Here is an 18337-nt window from a genome sequence, read left to right as displayed (position 1 = left end):
CGGAAACGGAGCACCCCTTGCTGAGAAGCCGCGCCGCCCACACACTCCTATACCCGGCCTTATCTACAGATTAGCCCGCTAAACTATCTTCGCCGCCGGCAGCCCTAAGTAGCATACGAACGGCACCCACCCCCCAACCTTGAGTGCAGCTCGGCGGTAACAACAACACAGCGCTTTCTCAGTCTCTTACCCGTTGCTGTACTCTTCTTTTTATCTCTCCCCCTCTCCTTGAAACTCACAATAATCACTGTTCCAAAGCTCCTGCTCCTTCACGCTCATCAGTCGTCAGGTGCGTACAATCACTTAACTCAACCCACTCTTCCCTCAAATCCCTCCCCCCCACACACAACAGTCATTACAATGCATTTATCCAGCGTCACTTCATTACACTATAGTTGTCACTGCTGTATTTCTGCTGGTCTGCAGAGGCTCACCAGATTCCTGAGGGATGTGATTGTAGGTAGAGTAGTTGTGATACCTCCACTGACAGGCAGAACTGTGGCCTAACACCTAGAAACACGTACATTAGGTGAATGGTATATACAGTATATATGTAAAAAAAAAAAAAAAAAAACCCAGGAAATGAAACTGGACGATTAGGAGATATATAAAATATGTTTACCTCACACAGATGGGCGGCATTGTGCTGTGCCACACTAAGACCAGTTTCTGCTAGAATGGCATATTTCACCAACGCTTCATCCCTTGAACAGACAACAAATATCCACACAAACTTTTAGAAATATGTCATTTCAGCCCAGTACGAGTTTCTTTCTTCTGCGGAACACAAAATATATTTGAATAATGTGCTTGTCACTTTTTTCCATTACAATATTCATGAACACAAAAGCAGAAATAAGGGTTATTTTAATAAATGAGATGAACTGAAGGAAGGATGGATCGATACATGCATGAACAAAGGTATGGTTGGGTAGGTGGATAGTTTTTAGGTACATCAATTTAATAATTGGGCTTGAATGTAAAATAACACTATGTTCACTGTATAAATTAAATATCGATTAATCTTTGTTAAAGCTATGTTTTGTTGTTTAATTAACATTAATGACCTAGGCTGTCGCTTTAAATGTGCTGATAGTAATTTTTTGACTATACTAAATAATACAATTTCAATATGTTTGCAGATATTTAGGAAACATGCTAAGTTCAAATACTTGTTTCTCAGAAAAACACTGGTACAGTCAGTCATTCTAATTTGAAATGTGTGTTCCGTGTCGGAATGTCTGTTTTTGTTTTGGACTGTGTGATTCCGCCCACTGCCAATTTATCCAATAGTATATTACAGCATATTTCAGCCATGGAAGCCAGCAAATGAACTGGGTCAGATATCTACCGGTACTAAAAAGCCTTGCCACCCATCTAAAAAGCTCTATGACGCAGACATTAGCTGATTAACTTACAGTGGAAGGCTCGTCGCTTTCCATTGTCAATTGCGCTCGTGTCCTCAATCTGGCAACCCACGTGAGAGTCACATCTTAGGAGGAGGCCGAGAGAAACAACCCTCTCCGATATCTAGAATTTAGACTGTAGTACCCATTTCAATGGATGAAGAGATGGATGGATGGAGGGATAGATGGATAAAGGGATGGATGGATGGATGGATGGATGGATGGATGGATGGATGGATGGTTAAAGATGTGACTGATAAAGGGATGGATGGATTAAAAAGATGGATGGAAAAAGATTGGATGTATGAATGAATGGATGGATAGATAACTGTATGGATGGTTAGATGAAGGGATGTATGGAAGGATGATAAAGATGGATGGATGAATGAATGAAGGGATGGATGGATAAAGGTATGGATAAACAGATGGATGATGAGTTTGAAAAATCTAAAAACCATACTGTCTTTACAGTGTGTACAATCGCTAAGCTTTAGGAAGCCTCCGGAGCTGAAGTTCAGTTATGGTAATGGTCTTTTCGTTTCCGTCACGCGCTGTAAGCGGTAGACCAATCACCGTGAAAAGTGAAGCCGCCAAAGTCCTAATATGGCGCTGACATCTTGCGCTGATTTGGGACCTGCTTCTGTGCAGTAGTAAACGCGGGACCCGAGTCTGCGCAGTAGTGAGCGTGAAGTGGAGCCGCAATATCAAGGTCCTTCCCTCACTCCCGCAGAAATGGTTAGTACAAAGCTTACTGTGTGAATTAAACAGTTATGGACATGTAGAAATTAAAGTTGAAGCTCCAATCTCCTCCCAAAAATCCCCCAAAAACGTCTGTTGGTGCCTTGGTGACTACTTCGTTTAGAGAAGCTGTCAATCACAGCTGTCAATCATGACGTCACATTCCCGTTTTTCTAGCATCAAATAACGAACTAAGATCAAACTTTTTTTTTTTTAAACGAACACTTAAACTTAAATCAGCGTGATTAAAAACTACCAAAATGACAGAAAATATCTTAGAAAAACATTTATTTGAAGTGTAATTTGATTGTTTAGTTTCCATCGTGTCCATTAGACTTCATGGGGAAGGCGGGCTGTATGACCTATACTGGGACAAGCCACCGGGGCGGGGCGATCGATACGCTTTTGCTTCTCTTTTAAGCGCTTGTGCGGTGTGCACAGACAGACTGTCAGCACTTGTGCACAGACAGACTGGGCCACCTGACCAATCAGAGCAGAGTAGACCAATCACAACAGACTGGGCCACCTTACCAATCAGAGCAGAGTAGACCAATCACAACAGACTGGGCCACCTGACCAATCAGAGCAGAGTAGACCAATCACAACAGACTGGGCCATCTGACCAATCAGAGCAGAGTAGACCAATCACAACAGACTGGGCCATCTGACCAATCAGAGCAGAGTAGACCAATCACAACATACTGGGCCATCTGACCAATCAGAGCAGAGTAGACCAATCACAACAGACTGGGCCACCTGACCAATCAGAGCAGAGTAGACCAATCACAACAGACTGGGCCACCTGACCAATCAGAGCAGAGTAGACCAATCACAACAGACTGGGCCATCTGACCAATCAGAGCAGAGTAGACCAATCACAACAGACTGGGCCATCTGACCAATCAGAGCAGAGTAGACCAATCACAACAGACTGGGCCACCTGACCAATCAGAGCAGAGTAGACCAATCACAACAGACTGGGCCATCTGGCTAATCAGAGCAGGAAAGGAGGGATTTAGATTCTTCGTGTGAGAATCATTGAAAAATGTGGTGATGTGCAATGTTTTGTTTTTTTTGTTGAGAAAATAAAAGTATTTTTATGACCTTTGAAGCCTATTATAGGTGACCTCAAAATTAAGAACCTTCAAAACAGCATAATAAGGACACTTTAAGGTAGGGATTAATGAAGGGATTGATGGATGAAGGGAGGGATGAATGAAGGGATGGATCTCTCACCATGATCCTCTTTGATAAGTTTGAAGAGCTTCTTTAACCATGAAGCCCAGGTGGCCGTTCATCTCAATGACTCGCTTCAACAGCCTGAAGAAACAGAAACCGAACAAAACAGAGAAACAAAGACTTGTTAAACACCGATCTATCCATCAAATTAAAATGGCAGCTTTTGCATTTATAAAGAAGTTTTGTCAAATCTGTAAAATTAGTCAATATTTTTCAAGTAAATGATCATCCATTTGTGTTGGCCGCTGTATAACTGAAGTGATAGATGAGAGTATAGATGAGTCTGACATACAGCACAGCTTTGTCTTGATCTCTCGCCACTCCTCGTACAGTTCCAGTGGAGAGAAGTCCTGCCGCCTCCACAGCGCCGGCCACATGACCCAGCTGAGCCGCACGAAGAAACAACTGGAACGCAGCAGTCTGAAAGAGCATTGAGATCAATACACCATACACTTCTGCCGTAAACACATTTTCATCAGTATAAAGTTCTCACGACAGAAGAAAGCATGAGACAATTCAAACTCATGACTCTTGGTGCCAGGATTGATGCCAATGACATTTCAAACTTGACAGCAACTCTTTTTGTGTTATTTTTCAAACTTGACAGAAACTCTTTTTTTGTCATGTTTGATACCTGACAGCAACTTTTTTTGGTATTTTTTCAAACTTGACAAACTTTTTTTTGGTCATTTTTCAATCTTGACAGAAACTCTTTTTTTGTCATTTTTGATACCTGACAGCAACTTTTTTTGGTATTTTTTCAAACTTCACAGCAACTTTTTTTTTTGTCGTTTTTCAAACATGACAGAAACTCTTTTTTTGTCATTTTTGATACCTGACAGCAACTTTTTTTTGGTATTTTTTCAAACTTCACAGCAACTTTTTTTTTTGTCGTTTTTCAAACATGACAGAAACTCTTTTTTTGTCATTTTTGATACCTGACAGCAACTTTTTTTGGTATTTTTTCAAACTTCACAGCAACTTTTTTTTGGTCATTTTTCAATCTTGACAGAAACTCTTTTTTTGTCATTTTTGATACCTGACAGCAACTTTTTTTGGTATTTTTTCAAACTTCACAGCAACTTTTTTTTTTGTCGTTTTTCAAACATGACAGAAACTCTTTTTTTGTCATTTTTGATACCTGACAGCAACTTTTTTTGGTATTTTTTCAAACTTCACAGCAACTTTTTTTTGGTCATTTTTCAATCTTGACAGAAACTCTTTTTTTGTCATTTTTGATACCTGACAGCAACTTTTTTTGGTATTTTTTCAAACTTCACAGCAACTTTTTTTTTTGTCGTTTTTCAAACATGACAGAAACTCTTTTTTTGTCATTTTCGATACCTGACAGCAACTTTTTTTGGTATTTTTTCAAACTTCATGGCAACTTTTTTTTTGTCGTTTTTCAAACATGACAGAAACTCTTTTTTTGTCATTTTTGATACCTGACAGCAACTTTTTTTGGTATTTTTTCAAACTTCACAGCAACTTTTTTTTTTGTCGTTTTTCAAACATGACAGAAACTCTTTTTTTGTCATTTTTGATACCTGACAGCAACTTTTTTTGGTATTTTTTAAAACTTCACAGCAACTTTTTTTTTTGTCGTTTTTCAAACATGACAGAAACTCTTTTTTTGTCATTTTTGATACCTGACAGCAACTTTTTTTGGTATTTTTTCAAACTTCACAGCAACTTTTTTTTTTGTCGTTTTTCAAACATGACAGAAACTCTTTTTTTGTCATTTTTGATACCTGACAGCAACTTTTTTTTGGTATTTTTTCAAACTTCACAGCAACTTTTTTTTTTGTCGTTTTTCAAACATGACAGAAACTCTTTTTTTGTCATTTTTGATACCTGACAGCAACTTTTTTTGGTATTTTTTCAAACTTCACAGCAACTTTTTTTTTGTCGTTTTTCAAACATGACAGAAACTCTTTTTTTTGTCATTTTTGATACCTGACAGCAACTTTTTTTGGTATTTTTTCAAACTTCACAGCAACTTTTTTTTTGTCGTTTTTCAAACATGACAGAAACTCTTTTTTTGTCATTTTTTATACCTGACAGCAACTTTTTTTGGTATTTTTTCAAACTTCACAGCAACTTTTTTTTTTGTCGTTTTTCAAACATGACAGAAACTCTTTTTTTGTCATTTTTGATACCTGACAGCAACTTTTTTTTGGTATTTTTTCAAACTTCACAGCAACTTTTTTTTTTGTCGTTTTTCAAACATGACAGAAACTCTTTTTTTGTCATTTTTGATACCTGACAGCAACTTTTTTTGGTATTTTTTCAAACTTCACAGCAACTTTTTTTTTGTCGTTTTTCAAACATGACAGAAACTCTTTTTTTGTCATTTTTGATACCTGACAGCAACTTTTTTTGGTATTTTTTCAAACTTCACAGCAACTTTTTTTTTTTGTCGTTTTTCAAACATGACAGAAACTCTTTTTTTGTCATTTTTGATACCTGACAGCAACTTTTTTTTGGTATTTTTTCAAACTTCACAGCAACTTTTTTTTTTGTCGTTTTTCAAACATGACAGAAACTCTTTTTTTGTCATTTTTGATACCTGACAGCAACTTTTTTTTGGTATTTTTTCAAACTTCACAGCAACTTTTTTTTTTGTCGTTTTTCAAACATGACAGAAACTCTTTTTTTGTCATTTTTGATACCTGACAGCAACTTTTTTTGGTATTTTTTCAAACTTCACAGCAACTTTTTTTTTTTTGTCGTTTTTCAAACATGACAGAAACTCTTTTTTTGTAATTTTTGATACCTGACAGCAACTTTTTTTTGGTATTTTTTCAAACTTCACAGCAACTTTTTTTTTTTTGTCGTTTTTCAAACATGACAGAATCTCTTTTTTTGTCATTTTTGCCAAAAAAAAGTTGCTGTCAGGTATCAAAAATGACAAAAAAAGAGTTTCTGTCATGTTTGAAAAACGACAAAAAAAAAAAGTTGCTGTGAAGTTTGAAAAAATACCAAAAAAAAGTTGCTGTCAGGTATCAAAAATGACAAAAAAAAGAGTTTCTGTCATGTTTGAAAAACGACAAAAAAAAAAGTTGCTGTGAAGTTTGAAAAAATACCAAAAAAAGTTGCTGTCAGGTATCAAAAATGACAAAAAAAGAGTTTCTGTCATGTTTGAAAAACGACAAAAAAAAAAGTTGCTGTGAAGTTTGAAAAAATACCAAAAAAAGTTGCTGTCAGGTATCAAAAATGACAAAAAAAGAGTTTCTGTCAAGATTGAAAAATGACCAAAAAAAAGTTGCTGTGAAGTTTGAAAAAATACCAAAAAAAGTTGCTGTCAGGTATCAAAAATGACAAAAAAAGAGTTTCTGTCATGTTTGAAAAACGACAAAAAAAAAAAGTTGCTGTGAAGTTTGAAAAAATACCAAAAAAAAGTTGCTGTCAGGTATCAAAAATGACAAAAAAAGAGTTTCTGTCATGTTTGAAAAACGACAAAAAAAAAAGTTGCTGTGAAGTTTGAAAAAATACCAAAAAAAAGTTGCTGTCAGGTATCAAAAATGACAAAAAAAGAGTTTCTGTCATGTTTGAAAAACGACAAAAAAAAAAGTTGCCATGAAGTTTGAAAAAATACCAAAAAAAGTTGCTGTCAGGTATCAAAAATGACAAAAAAAGAGTTTCTGTCATGTTTGAAAAACGACAAAAAAAAAAGTTGCTGTGAAGTTTGAAAAAATACCAAAAAAAAGTTGCTGTCAGGTATCAAAAATGACAAAAAAAGAGTTTCTGTCATGTTTGAAAAACGACAAAAAAAAAAGTTGCTGTGAAGTTTGAAAAAATACCAAAAAAAAGTTGCTGTCAGGTATCAAAAATGACAAAAAAAGAGTTTCTGTCATGTTTGAAAAACGACAAAAAAAAAAGTTGCTGTGAAGTTTGAAAAAATACCAAAAAAAGTTGCTGTCAGGTATCAAAAATGACAAAAAAAGAGTTTCTGTCATGTTTGAAAAACGACAAAAAAAAAAGTTGCTGTGAAGTTTGAAAAAATACCAAAAAAAAGTTGCTGTCAGGTATCAAAAATGAAAAAAAAAGAGTTTCTGTCATGTTTGAAAAACGACAAAAAAAAAGTTGCCATGAAGTTTGAAAAAATACCAAAAAAAGTTGCTGTCAGGTATCAAAAATGACAAAAAAAGAGTTTCTGTCATGTTTGAAAAACGAAAAAAAAAAAGTTGCTGTGAAGTTTGAAAAAATACCAAAAAAAAGTTGCTGTCAGGTATCAAAAATGACAAAAAAAGAGTTTCTGTCATGTTTGAAAAACGACAAAAAAAAAAAAGTTGCTGTGAAGTTTGAAAAAATACCAAAAAAAAGTTGCTGTCAGGTATCAAAAATGACAAAAAAAGAGTTTCTGTCATGTTTGAAAAACGACAAAAAAAAAAGTTGCTGTGAAGTTTGAAAAAATACCAAAAAAAAGTTGCTGTCAGGTATCAAAAATGAAAAAAAAAGAGTTTCTGTCATGTTTGAAAAACGACAAAAAAAAAGTTGCCATGAAGTTTGAAAAAATACCAAAAAAAGTTGCTGTCAGGTATCAAAAATGACAAAAAAAGAGTTTCTGTCATGTTTGAAAAACGAAAAAAAAAAAGTTGCTGTGAAGTTTGAAAAAATACCAAAAAAAAGTTGCTGTCAGGTATCAAAAATGACAAAAAAAGAGTTTCTGTCATGTTTGAAAAACGACAAAAAAAAAAGTTGCTGTGAAGTTTGAAAAAATACCAAAAAAAGTTGCTGTCAGGTATCAAAAATGACAAAAAAAGAGTTTCTGTCAAGATTGAAAAATGACCAAAAAAAAGTTTGTCAAGTTTGAAAAAATACCAAAAAAAGTTGCTGTCAGGTATCAAACATGACAAAAAAAGAGTTTCTGTCAAGTTTGAAAAATAACACAAAAAGAGTTGCTGTCAAGTTTGAAATGTCATTGGCATCAATCCTGGCACCAAGAGTCATGAGTTTGAATTGTCTCATGCTTTCTTCTGTCGTGAGAACTTTATACTGATGAAAATGTGTTTACGGCAGAAGTGTATGGTGTATTGATCTCAATGCTCTTTCAGACTGCTGCGTTCCAGTTGTTTCTTCGTGCGGCTCAGCTGGGTCATGTGGCCGGCGCTGTGGAGGCGGCAGGACTTCTCTCCACTGGAACTGTACGAGGAGTGGCGAGAGATCAGGACAAAGCTGTGCTGTATGTCAGACTCATCTATACTCTCATCTATCACTTCAGTTATACAGCGGCCAACACAAATGGATGATCATTTACTTGAAAAATATTGACTAATTTTACAGATTTGACAAAACTTCTTTATAAATGCAAAAGCTGCCATTTTAATTTGATGGATAGATCGGTGTTTAACAAGTCTTTGTTTCTCTGTTTTGTTCGGTTTCTGTTTCTTCAGGCTGTTGAAGCGAGTCATTGAGATGAACGGCCACCTGGGCTTCATGGTTAAAGAAGCTCTTCAAACTTATCAAAGAGGATCATGGTGAGAGATCCATCCCTTCATTCATCCCTCCCTTCATCCATCAATCCCTTCATTAATCCCTACCTTAAAGTGTCCTTATTATGCTGTTTTGAAGGTTCTTAATTTTGAGGTCACCTATAATAGGCTTCAAAGGTCATAAAAATACTTTTATTTTCTCAACAAAAAAAACAAAACATTGCACATCACCACATTTTTCAATGATTCTCACACGAAGAATCTAAATCCCTCCTTTCCTGCTCTGATTAGTCAGATGGCCCAGTCTGTTGTGATTGGTCTACTCTGCTCTGATTGGTCAGGTGGCCCAGTCTGTTGTGATTGGTCTACTCTGCTCTGATTGGTCAGGTGGCCCAGTCTGTTGTGATTGGTCTACTCTGCTCTGATTGGTCAGGTGGCCCAGTCTGTTGTGATTGGTCTACTCTGCTCTGATTGGTCAGATGGCCCAGTCTGTTGTGATTGGTCTACTCTGCTCTGATTGGTCAGATGGCCCAGTCTGTTGTGATTGGTCTACTCTGCTCTGATTGGTCAGGTGGCCCAGTCTGTTGTGATTGGTCTACTCTGCTCTGATTGGTAAGGTGGCCCAGTCTGTTGTGATTGGTCTACTCTGCTCTGATTGGTCAGGTGGCCCAGTCTGTCTGTGCACAAGTGCTGACAGTCTGTCTGTGCACACCGCACAAGCGCTTAAAAGAGAAGCAAAAGCGTATCGATCGCCCCGCCCCGGTGGCTTGTCCCAGTATAGGTCATACAGCCCGCCTTCCCCATGAAGTCTAATGGACACGATGGAAACTAAACAATCAAATTACACTTCAAATAAATGTTTTTCTAAGATATTTTCTGTCATTTTGGTAGTTTTTAATCACGCTGATTTAAGTTTAAGTGTTCGTTTAAAAAAAAAAAAGTTTGATCTTAGTTCGTTATTTGATGCTAGAAAAACGGGAATGTGACGTCATGATTGACAGCTGTGATTGACAGCTTCTCTAAACGAAGTAGTCACCAAGGCACCAACAGACGTTTTTGGGGGATTTTTGGGAGGAGATTGGAGCTTCAACTTTAATTTCTACATGTCCATAACTGTTTAATTCACACAGTAAGCTTTGTACTAACCATTTCTGCGGGAGTGAGGGAAGGACCTTGATATTGCGGCTCCACTTCACGCTCACTACTGCGCAGACTCGGGTCCCGCGTTTACTACTGCACAGAAGCAGGTCCCAAATCAGCGCAAGATGTCAGCGCCATATTAGGACTTTGGCGGCTTCACTTTTCACGGTGATTGGTCTACCGCTTACAGCGCGTGACGGAAACGAAAAGACCATTACCATAACTGAACTTCAGCTCCGGAGGCTTCCTAAAGCTTAGCGATTGTACACACTGTAAAGACAGTATGGTTTTTAGATTTTTCAAACTCATCATCCATCTGTTTATCCATACCTTTATCCATCCATCCCTTCATTCATTCATCCATCCATCTTTATCATCCTTCCATACATCCCTTCATCTAACCATCCATACAGTTATCTATCCATCCATTCATTCATACATCCAATCTTTTTCCATCCATCTTCTTAATCCATCCATCCCTTTATCAGTCACATCTTTAACCATCCATCCATCCATCCATCCATCCATCCATCCATCCATCCATCCATCCATCCATCCATCCATCCATCCATCCATCCATCCATCCATCCATCCATCCCTTTATCCATCTATCCCTCCATCCATCCATCTCTTCATCCATTGAAATGGGTACTACAGTCTAAATTCTAGATATCGGAGAGGGTTGTTTCTCTCGGCCTCCTCCTAAGATGTGACTCTCACGTGGGTTGCCAGATTGAGGACACGAGCGCAATTGACAATGGAAAGCGACGAGCCTTCCACTGTAAGTTAATCAGCTAATGTCTGCGTCATAGAGCTTTTTAGATGGGTGGCAAGGCTTTTTAGTACTGGTAGATATCTGACCCAGTTCATTTGCTGGCTTCCATGGCTGAAATATGCTGTAATATACTATTGGATAAATTGGCAGTGGGCGGAATCACACAGTCCAAAACAAAAACAGACATTCCGACACGGAACACACATTTCAAATTAGAATGACTGACTGTACCAGTGTTTTTCTGAGAAACAAGTATTTGAACTTAGCATGTTTCCTAAATATCTGCAAACATATTGAAATTGTATTATTTAGTATAGTCAAAAAATTACTATCAGCACATTTAAAGCGACAGCCTAGGTCATTAATGTTAATTAAACAACAAAACATAGCTTTAACAAAGATTAATCGATATTTAATTTATACAGTGAACATAGTGTTATTTTACATTCAAGCCCAATTATTAAATTGATGTACCTAAAAACTATCCACCTACCCAGAGCCATAGAGAGAGAGAGTTGCGACACTCTTTGATGTCGCCGCTATGGCTGTCACGTGGTTCATGTAAGCCCCAATAGTTCCAAAACGTACGCTGGCTGTCATGTTCTTCTATGGGACAGACAGCAGCGATTGCATTATTGAACGGTAAATATAAAATAAAACACACACCCAAGTACTTTTTCAGCTGTTATTGCATTATTGCATTTTGTTAATGTCAGTTTTGCATTTGGAGATAAGTTTTAGGCTATATTTTTGGAGGGAAAAGCTTAGTGTTCATGTTCGCATGGGTAGTAGCACTGGCTTTAGCGGCTCTAACTTAACTTTTCCATATCATTCATCTGATGATGGACGTCTCATGATATTTATTTTAGCACAACTGGGCTGTATTAGGCTATTGATTCCCGTGATTTTGCTTATAAATTTTGATTCAGCCATTAGCCTACCTTCGTGATCACGCAAAGAGGTCTGCCGTGGCGGTCCGTTCAGAATTCGCTTAGAAGCTATAGCTCACTTCTTCTGTTGAAAGTGGCCATCCCCAGGACCACAACGTGAAACATGATCATGTTAAGACTAAGAATATTATTTTAAGATTAAGGCCATACACATTATCAAAACTATAACAGATTAAAAACGAATTTAAGCATGGCTGATACAAATGAAGGTTTTCAAATAAAATATTTTTTATTAAACAATGACAGACAACAAAAATGTGTGCTTGTGTGTGTGAACAAGAAAAACAAAAACCAGGGGCAGGTGATCCATGAAACAGACAGGACTGGTGATGGCCATAACAATCCTAAAGGTCCAGCATTGTTCTCACAAGCCGCTTCACTCAAGACAATAATAACATAATGAAAAGTTAGTATATCCCAAAAAATTAAATTAAATAAAAGTTGCTATAAAGGTGGTAGCGATTCATTACCGAACTCTTAGCTGACGAAGTCGCGCTAGCTAACTAACGTTAGCTAGCAGGCAGTGCTTGAAAATTGGTTGAAACAACCAACATAAAATATAAATAATTACGCTGTGCATGTACAAATGAAGACCAGTATAAGCATCGCAAAGGGCCTCTGATACAATATAGACAGTTGACAATTCAAAAGAGGTCGATATTTCGGCAACTTAACTCTGGAACAACTCGACGCGCAGCAATGTAAGTGAATGGTGTCCAACGCCCAAATGACAGTGTTTGGAACTATTCCGATCTTCATATCCCGGAAGTAGGCGGTTAAAAGCGCCGCCATTATTTACAACGGAGGTCTATGGGAGTGTCGCAACTCTCTCTCTCTATGGCTCTGCACCTACCCAACCATACCTTTGTTCATGCATGTATCGATCCATCCTTCCTTCAGTTCATCTCATTTATTAAAATAACCCTTATTTCTGCTTTTGTGTTCATGAATATTGTAATGGAAAAAAGTGACAAGCACATTATTCAAATATATTTTGTGTTCCGCAGAAGAAAGAAACTCGTACTGGGCTGAAATGACATATTTCTAAAAGTTTGTGTGGATATTTGTTGTCTGTTCAAGGGATGAAGCGTTGGTGAAATATGCCATTCTAGCAGAAACTGGTCTTAGTGTGGCACAGCACAATGCCGCCCATCTGTGTGAGGTAAACATATTTTATATATCTCCTAATCGTCCAGTTTCATTTCCTGTTTTTTTTTTTTTTTTTTTTTACATATATACTGTATATACCATTCACCTAATGTACGTGTTTCTAGGTGTTAGGCCACAGTTCTGCCTGTCAGTGGAGGTATCACAACTACTCTACCTACAATCACATCCCTCAGGAATCTGGTGAGCCTCTGCAGACCAGCAGAAATACAGCAGTGACAACTATAGCATTCAACTATATCTGTTAGAAGAATCAGTGCTGGTTCACACAGAACGCGAGACACAGGCAGCGGAATGGGGAAAAACCGCAAGGTCTCGAGTCACGTCTTTTAAAAGATTAACTGAGCGCCGCGTTTTTAGGATGCCGTGTCCAGCGCGAGACGCTGCAAAACACACAGGACGTGAGCACAACGGTCATACGCGTCCGTCTAGCGCATTTACTAATAATGGAAAAGTAAGTGCAATAGAATGGAAAAACATGTTCTGTGTGAATATGATCAATCTCGTTGTAGATCGCCTCCTAGCGGTCTAACCCTATCCCTACACTAGACCTAAACCTACCCATAACTGAACAAAGCTCTGTGCGTCTCATATTGACGCTAAAGGGTGCCATGTGCGTTCGATGTGGACGAAATGTCAAAAGCGTCAGTATTATGACTAGGGCTGGGTACCAGGTTCGATACTTTTTAGGTACCGACCGAATTGCTTCGATACTATCGAGTATCGAAAAATGACTTGTTGTTCGGTACCAGATTTCGATACCTAAGGGGTTAACTCGTCAACGTCAGTGCTCAAACAAATACAAATGAAATGCACAACGACACACATAAAGTCGCTCACGCACATACACGCAAACTCTACACACACGAGACGCGTGGAACTCTCCGCGCACATACTCACATGAGACGCGAGCACACACACGCACAAACTCGCGCACATACTCAATGAGACGGGCACACACACACAAACTCTCCGCGCACAATACCCATGTGGATAAGTCGATAAAAAGTGTGGCTACATTTCTCCAGGCTCAATGCCAACAGCGCACGATGCAGTATTTGCGGTAAAATAATAGCTGCAAACAAAGACCGGTACAACGACAGATATGATGAAGACCTTGACAGTGTACAGAGTAAACATAATAGCAGAAAGTTGCTACGTCTTCGACTGGTAAATGAAGAGATACCTTGTTGATCACTCTGACAGTGTTTATAATGCAATAATGACCTACTGAATGTACACTGCCGTTCAAAAATGTGTTGATTAGTCCGAATTTTTTTTCAGTAAGGATGCATTAAAGTGATAAAAAATGACCTTAAAACATGTGTAATGTTACAAAAGATTTCTGTTTCAAATAAATGCTGTTATTTTTACATTTTTATTCATCAAAGAATCATGAAAAAATGTATCATAGTTTCCAAAATATTAAGCAGCACATTGTTTTCATATTTCTAAAGGATCATGTGACACATGTGACATGTGACAAATGATTTACTTTTAGCTTCTGACCAAGGCTGTATCTCAATACTAGTTTTACTTGATCTTAGTGCTGCGTTCGATACTATAGATCATACATTACTCTTAGATCGACTACAAAATTATACTGGTGTTCAAGGACAAGCACTAAGCTGGTTCAAATCATACCATCTGACCGCTACCATTTTGTCTATTTAAATGGAGAAAAATCGATCATAACTCCAGTAAACTATGGAGTGCCGCAGGGATCTGTGTTAGGCCCTCTGTTATTTTCAATATATATGATGCCACTTGGAAATATTATAAGGAAACATGGAATTAGTTTCCATTGTTATGCTGATGACACTCAAATATATATTTCATCACGGCCGGATGAAAACGCTAAATTTTCCAAATTGACAGAGTGTGTTAAAGATATAAAAGATTGGATGACGCGTAATTTTCTTTTATTAAATCCAGACAAGACAGAGGTAATACTTATCGGTTCAAAAAACCGCCCACAAAACCTCGCACAATACAACTTTAACATCATAGGATGTCCTGTTACTTTATCCTCTACAGTAAAAGACCTGGGTGTTATACTCGATTGCAACCTGTCTTTTGAAAATCATATTTCATATGTTACAAAAACAGCCTTTTTCCACCTTAGAAACATTGCTAAGCTACGTAATATGCTATCAGTTTCTGATGCAGAAAAGTTAGTTCATGCATTCATGACCTCGAGACTGGATTACTGTAATGCTTTATTAGCTGGTTGTCCTGCATCCTCAATAAACAAGCTACAGTTAGTCCAAAATGCCACCGCTAGAGTTCTTATGAGATCAAGAAAATATGATCATATAACACCGATTTTATCATCACTGCATTGGTTACCTATAAAGCTCCGTATTAATTTTAAGATATTGCTACTGACTTATAAAGCCCTAAACGGCTTAGCTCCAGTCTATTTAACGGATCTTCTATCACCCTATAATCCATCGCGCTCTTTAAGATCACTAAATTCAAGGCTTTTGGTCATACCTAGGATATCCAGAACCACCAAAGGAGGGAGAGCATTTTCACATTTGGCTCCAAAACTCTGGAATAGTCTTCCTGATACTGTTCGTTGCTCAGACTCGCTCTCCCAGTTTAAAACTAGATTAAAGTCGCATCTCTTCAGCCAGGCATTCTTATAATCCTACAGTTCAAACTACAATCCGGCCTCTAGCTCATAAATGCCAGAGGAGAACTGGCCCCCGACTGAGCCTGGGTTCTCCCAAGGTTTTTTTTCTCCATTAGGTCACCTGATGGAGTTTTAGGACACCATTAGGTCACTTGATGGAGTTTTTCGGTTCCTTGCCACTGTTGCCTTTGGCTTGCTCAGTTGGGGATATTTTGGGGATACTTAATTTAATTTTATCAATCAATAAATTCCTCTTGAAAAAAACTTTGTTGTATTATTTTAATTTAATACTGTGAAGCTGCTTTGATACAATCTGTATTGTGAAAAGCGCTATACAAATAAACTTGACTTGACTTGACTTGACTGAAGTAATGATTTTGAAAACTCAGCTTTGACATCACAGGAATAAATTACATTTTAAAAAATATTCAAATAAGATTTTAAATTCTAATACTATTTCACAATGTTACAAGTTTTACTGTATTTTTGATCAAACAAATTCAGCTTTGGTGAGCATGAGCTCTTTATAAAAAAAATTAGTTCCTTTGTGCACTGGCTAAGGAGCATGAGTCAAACTGAAAAAATAAAACCAAAGTTTTTCTGAGGTAATGTGTGATGTAATCTTGTTCAAATGAATTTCATAAAATTGGTATCGAAAAAAGTATCGTTCAGGAACCGGTATCGAAATCAAGGTATCCGTATCGGTAGTGGTATCGACATTTTTTAACGATACCCAGCCCTAATTATGACGCCCAAGGATGAGAATGCGTTGGCCGCTTCACAGTGGCATCTGTAATAAGAACATTCCGACTAGAAAACAGGTATGTCTTCACCTCTCTTCCTTCTACTCTACTCAGATGGTATTTACAGCACTGTACTACATATCACATTACATTACTCACATTAGTGAGCATCACCACCATCAGACCCATCTTGGGAAAACACAACATCACCATGAAGCAGCTCTACAGGGTCCCATTTGAGAGGAACAGTGTCAGGGTCAAAGGACTGTCAAAGGACAAACACAGCGGTCCTTAAAAGCATTTAGATATATGGAAGATCTAACATCCAACGGCAGATTATTCCACAATCTAGGACCAGCGACAGAGAAAGCACGATCACCTTTCATTTTGAGACGTGCACGGGGAACAGTTAAAAGAAACTTGTTTGCTGATCTTAGTCTTATGCCTGCACTGTAGGGCTTAATGAGCTTAGCTAAATATTCTGGCGCCATTCCGTGAAGTGCTTTAAAAACATATATCAAAATCTTATACTGTATCCTAAAATGTATTGGTAGCCAACCTAAAGAAGATAAGAAGGGAGTAACATGGTCCGTTTTCCCACCATTCATCAACAACCTTGCGGCAGCATTTTGTACAAGCTGCAAGCGGGCAATGTGTGTTTGACAGGTCCCAACATAAAGTGCTCTACAGTAGTCTAGACGGGAAAAAAATATAAGCATGGACAACTTTTTCCAGGTCGCTGGCTGAGAGTATTGGTTTCAATTTGGCTATTGCTCTTAAATAAAAGAAGCAATTACGAACCACTGTCTTTATCTGTCGATCAAAAATGATGGATGAGTCAAAAATGACTCCCAAGTTCTTTACTTGTTCCTGTAGGTACCCCTTCCATGGGCCTAAGTGATCGACTACCGTTTGGCTACCAGCTGTGCGACCAAAAATAATAATTTCAGTTTTGTTTTCATTCAATTGAACGAGATTTTCAGCCATCCACAGCTTTACTTCCTCCAGACACCTAAGTAGTATGGCATTAGAATTCTTACTACCGGATCTCAACGGCAAGTAAACTTGAGTGTCATCTGCATACAGATGGTAAGAAATACCATACTTCTTAAAAATCATTCCCAACAGGAGCATATACAATGAAAAGAGGATGGGACCCAAGATGGACCCTTGTGGGACCCCACAGGAAATAGGTAATGGAGCAGAGTAGTTATTCCCAATCTTCACTAAAAAGGATCTACATTCCAGATAAGAAGCAAACCATTTTAGGACCGTCCCCTGAATACCAACAAACTGCCTTAAACGAGTCAGAGGGATCTGGTGGTCAATGGTGTCAAAGGCTGCTGACAAATCTAATAAAATTAATGCTGCATGATTACCTGCATCCGTAATTAAAAAAAGATCATTAACAACCCTTAAAAGGGCTGATTCTGTACTGTGCCCACCCCTAAAACCAGACAGAAATTTGTCCAAAATATTATTCTTTGTTAAGAAAGTGGATATTTGTTTAAAGGGAAACTTCAGGATTTAGCATTAAGCTTTGTATTAGTAGAAAATCTGTAGTATTTTTGAATTGCCGTACTTTCCCACCCTCATATCCCCCTGAGACGAGAGATTTCTGTATTTTTTGTTTGAAAAAAATCCTCAGATGACGCAAAAAACGTCATTTTGAGTCATCGGAGGATTTTTTGGCCAGAGGCTAAAGACTACAACCCGCCCATAGAGGGTGGGATCTCACTCACAGAATATACAAATAGTGTCAGCCATCGAGCCCGGCCGTCGAGATCGTCCAAAATGTCCGGGATTCGGCTTTTGCTTTCTGCAGTCGCCATTCATTGTTTACATGCACACCTTTTGTTTCAATCTAACTGAATTCATTCCGATTGGTGAATCTGAATGTAGTGTTTACATGAACGCTAAACAAGTGATCGGTTGATGTGCGTTTTAACATTGCTAAGAAAATTCCCGCTCCTCCGTGAGAGATACGAGATCGGTGCGTCTCAGTAATCACGCCACTGGCCTCGCGCCGTTCTCCCGCGCCCCTCAGCCTCGCCCTGTTCTCCCGCGCCCCTCAGCCTTGCCCTGTTCTCCCGCGCCCCTCAGCCT

The 18337-nt window shown here is 38.1% G+C and overlaps 2 protein-coding genes and 1 long non-coding RNA gene across 3 annotated transcripts; 1 reads left to right on the top strand and 2 right to left on the bottom strand.

The window, feature by feature from the left end:
- Positions 1–384: 384 nt before the first annotated feature.
- LOC309480243 (protein sel-1 homolog 3-like) lies at positions 385–3815 on the bottom strand (the record flags this gene model as incomplete). Its single annotated transcript, XM_082144655.1, has 4 exons — positions 385–510; positions 623–704; positions 3381–3464; positions 3676–3815. 4 exons carry the CDS (start codon positions 3813–3815, stop codon positions 385–387), a joined length of 432 nt encoding a protein of 143 aa, XP_082000781.1.
- Positions 3816–4353: 538 nt separating this feature from the next.
- On the bottom strand, positions 4354–6254 carry LOC309480176. Its single transcript, XR_014199563.1, has 2 exons — positions 4772–6254; positions 4354–4601 (listed from the first exon to the last, which is right to left on the bottom strand). It is a non-coding gene; the product is annotated as an uncharacterized lncRNA (long non-coding RNA).
- Positions 6255–8428: 2174 nt separating this feature from the next.
- On the top strand, positions 8429–13257 carry LOC309480242 (protein sel-1 homolog 3-like; the record flags this gene model as incomplete). Its single annotated transcript, XM_082144654.1, has 4 exons — positions 8429–8568; positions 8780–8863; positions 12764–12845; positions 12958–13257. The coding sequence occupies 4 exons, from the start codon at positions 8429–8431 to the stop codon at positions 13096–13098; spliced, it is 447 nt and encodes a 148-aa protein (XP_082000780.1). The 3' UTR covers positions 13099–13257.
- Positions 13258–18337: the final 5080 nt, after the last annotated feature.

This window comes from Leuciscus leuciscus (genome assembly GCF_965113295.1).
Source record: "Leuciscus leuciscus genome assembly, chromosome: 18".
Lineage (NCBI taxonomy): Eukaryota > Metazoa > Chordata > Actinopteri > Cypriniformes > Leuciscidae > Leuciscus > Leuciscus leuciscus.
Note: the sequence above shows the minus strand (reverse complement) of the source record. Positions and strands in the feature narration are given on the sequence as shown.